Source organism: Gymnoscopelus microlampas, assembly GCF_963454915.1.
Source record: "Gymnoscopelus microlampas genome assembly, chromosome: 17".
NCBI lineage: Eukaryota > Metazoa > Chordata > Actinopteri > Myctophiformes > Myctophidae > Gymnoscopelus > Gymnoscopelus microlampas.
Genome location: NC_139954.1, coordinates 11,916,529 through 11,919,500, shown reverse-complemented (window position 1 = coordinate 11,919,500; position 2,972 = coordinate 11,916,529). Strand labels below are relative to the sequence as shown.

At 46.3% G+C, this 2,972-nt stretch overlaps 1 protein-coding gene across 1 annotated transcript; it reads right to left on the bottom strand.

Annotated features, from left to right (window-relative positions):
• Window positions 1-983: 983 nt before the first annotated feature.
• On the bottom strand, window positions 984-2,573 carry LOC311064286 (E3 ubiquitin-protein ligase arih1-like; the record flags this gene model as incomplete). Its single annotated transcript, XM_084084120.1, has 1 exon — window positions 984-2,573. The coding sequence occupies one exon, from the start codon at window positions 2,571-2,573 to the stop codon at window positions 984-986; it is 1,590 nt and encodes a 529-aa protein (XP_083940246.1).
• Window positions 2,574-2,972: the final 399 nt, after the last annotated feature.

Genomic DNA, 2,972 nt, shown 5'->3' with positions numbered 1-2,972 from the left:
GCTTTCAAAATACTGGGTGCGTTGTTTATGACCTACTACTAATCTCCGCCTCCCTAATTCATCTCCCATAGCATTGGCCTAGCATGTAGCCTAATAATGTTTGCGCAATTGGAATCAACAATAAAAGTTAGTAGGCTATAATCGATTACTGTATGTTATAACGCAACTGTATGCAGAATCGTCCTCATTTCAATGCATCTTAGAATCGAGACATTTCCACACCTCTAAACACTAATGCAAAAAAGGCAAAAATCTGAACAAAAGATTCACAAGAGAGGGAAAAAGAAACATTGGCCGCTCTGAGTGAAAAGCCGGGTTATACGACCGTTTGAACATTGGCGACAATGGTGGAGGAACTCATTTGCAAAATGTGATGGTTGCATCTTGTTTGGTACTCTATATATTTTATACGTGTAACAAAACAGGTAATAACCATGTACAAGGGATGAATTAACATTCATCCGATTCATTCAAATAAATTAGTAAAAAAGTATTCCACTCTTCGTAATTAACTAAGAGCTAACTAACTCGCTCTGAAATCAGGGCATATTCTCACAGCATATTTACGAAACGTATCCTATGAATTCAGAAAATGTTAAAAAATATTCACGCAAAAAACGTTCACAATGACTGAAAAATATCTGTACTATCTTAGCCTACGTAGTATGCATAAGACATAGAGTCTCTGTCGGGTGGAAACCTCATATGTCCAAAACTGTTACTATTCAGGATTCAAATTCAAAAATAGTGTCGCGTTTCAAGCTTGTAGATCTGCTACTTCTGATGCTTTTGTGTGACGCTGTAGTATGATCAAATAGGGCCTTAAGTAACGAAAAAACACAAAAAGATCAAATATGGAGATAAGAGGTTTCTGCCCGACAGCAACGACATGACCCTGATCTGTCCAGTGGTTTGTGAGTTTAGCTCGCCCCCTAGAAGCCACGCTGTAATGTCCCTCATGCTGTTGCATGAGGGACATTTCCTCAATCCTCTCTGTACTCCCACAGGTCCTTCTCATAGCCTTCGTGCACGTGCTGTAACAGCACTCTTCGCCTGCTCTCACAGTATCTGTACACGAGTGTTACTTTCTGCTTGATGTCCTGCAGGGAGTCCCGGGTGATGTCATGCGCTAAGTAGCGAGACAACACCTCGACCGCGCTCATGAGATCCGCCAGGTTGTTCTCGAACATGATGGCCTCGTTGTTCTTCTTGAGGTAGAAGGCGAACGCGCAGGTGAACGTGAGCGTGGAGCGGCACTGGCACAGCACATCCGCGGCCCACTTCAGGAACCGCAAGTCAGTGAGGGGTATAAGGCCAGTCACCTCCTCCATCTTCTTCTGGACGTTGGCGTAGAGTTCGTGCTCAAAGCGCAGACTGTGCATGTCATTCATGTAGCTATTGTAATACAACAGGTACCTCTGGAGGTCTGCCCTGGAGTGCTCCTGTGCATCTCGAGCCGCCTTGGCAGCGTCTTCATCGTACGTCGTGGGACTGCAGACAAAGTTGGATAAATGTTTGGGTGCCCACGGGCCCATGCAGTGCCAACAGAACTCAGATCTGCAGATCTGGTTCTGACAAAGCATGTAATTGCAGCCGCCGTTTTTCTCGATGGGGATGTGGCATTCTGGACAGTTCTTTGTATTTCCTGCGATCCAGCTATAGGTTGCGCCTTCCTCTGTGCATTTCTTCATCCATTTCTTCAGCCACTTGCACTTGACAGGAATGTGCCAGTTTTCTCCACAGCTGAAGCAGAACTGGCGACCACACTTGCACCTTACAGGCTTGGCAGCCGGATACTCGACTCTGATGACGTGATGGCAGTCGGGCGTAGGACACCACTTGAACAGTCGATTGCGCTCAACAAAACTATTTGCGATTAAGCGCTGATACTTCAACTTCACTTCTGAATCTGTTATGAGGCTCAGGATTGTGTTGTCATCGACCAGTATGTCACAACTATAAGCAGGACAAGAAATGGTCGGTCCCATTCCTTCTGCTGTGATTTTGGTGGTCAGGTAATCTCTCCAGCACTGCATGCAGAACTTGTGTGCACACCCCAGGCCCGTGAAGGTTGTGTTTGGGTGATCTAGATAGCAGATCTCACAAGGCATATCCTGCACCGGTGATATCGCGACGATCAGGGGACAGGTCAGAGATTCCTCACTGGGGTTGATGACGTGACACTCGGAGAACATCGTGTCTAGGTTTCCGTCAAAGTACCTTTCTATCAGCTTGTCCTTATCCCAACTGAAGTGACTGAGAAGAATGCGTGTCGTTGTCGCGGGGTGGTCGATGATCTCCTTGACGACCTGGATACACTCTGCAATATGTTGGAAGATCTGGAAGAGGCTCAACACCTCAAAACTGTAGTCGTCAGCCTCCTCCTCCAGTGCCGGGCAGTAATGTAAGATCGGGTCAGGTAAAGGGGGGTTATCATCCTCTAGGGGCAACTTGGCAGTTTGGCTGTAGTCCACCTCCTGTCCCGGGCCGTGGGCCACTCCACCGGTGTCACTGCCATCTTCGCCGCATTCCTCCTTTTTGTCGTCAAATTCATACGCTTTATCCAAGCTCATTCCTAGGGGTGAGAAATTAATCTAAAATTAAAATAGCTCAATACCACCGTAATCGGCTGTGTTTAATAATAGCTAAGAAATGTCCGGCCGTTTATAAAGTGTGGTGTAGTGTGACGTCACCACTAGCCATGGCCAGATGATCCCCATGGTCCCATGATGGCCTTTCATCATTACACAATTCAACTCACTTCAAGTTCTACATGACACGCCATGCATCCACAAAACGTGTTACACTATGTAGTCTGGCCTTCGATCAGGTACTTAATTTGTGCCTATTTCACCCACACAATAACTTGTGGGGCCACGGTGGGCAACATTGGGTAATGTTTATATAGACAGACACACACACACACACTACTGACGTCATAGGACTGATAGAGTGATGTCCAAGTGCTTTGA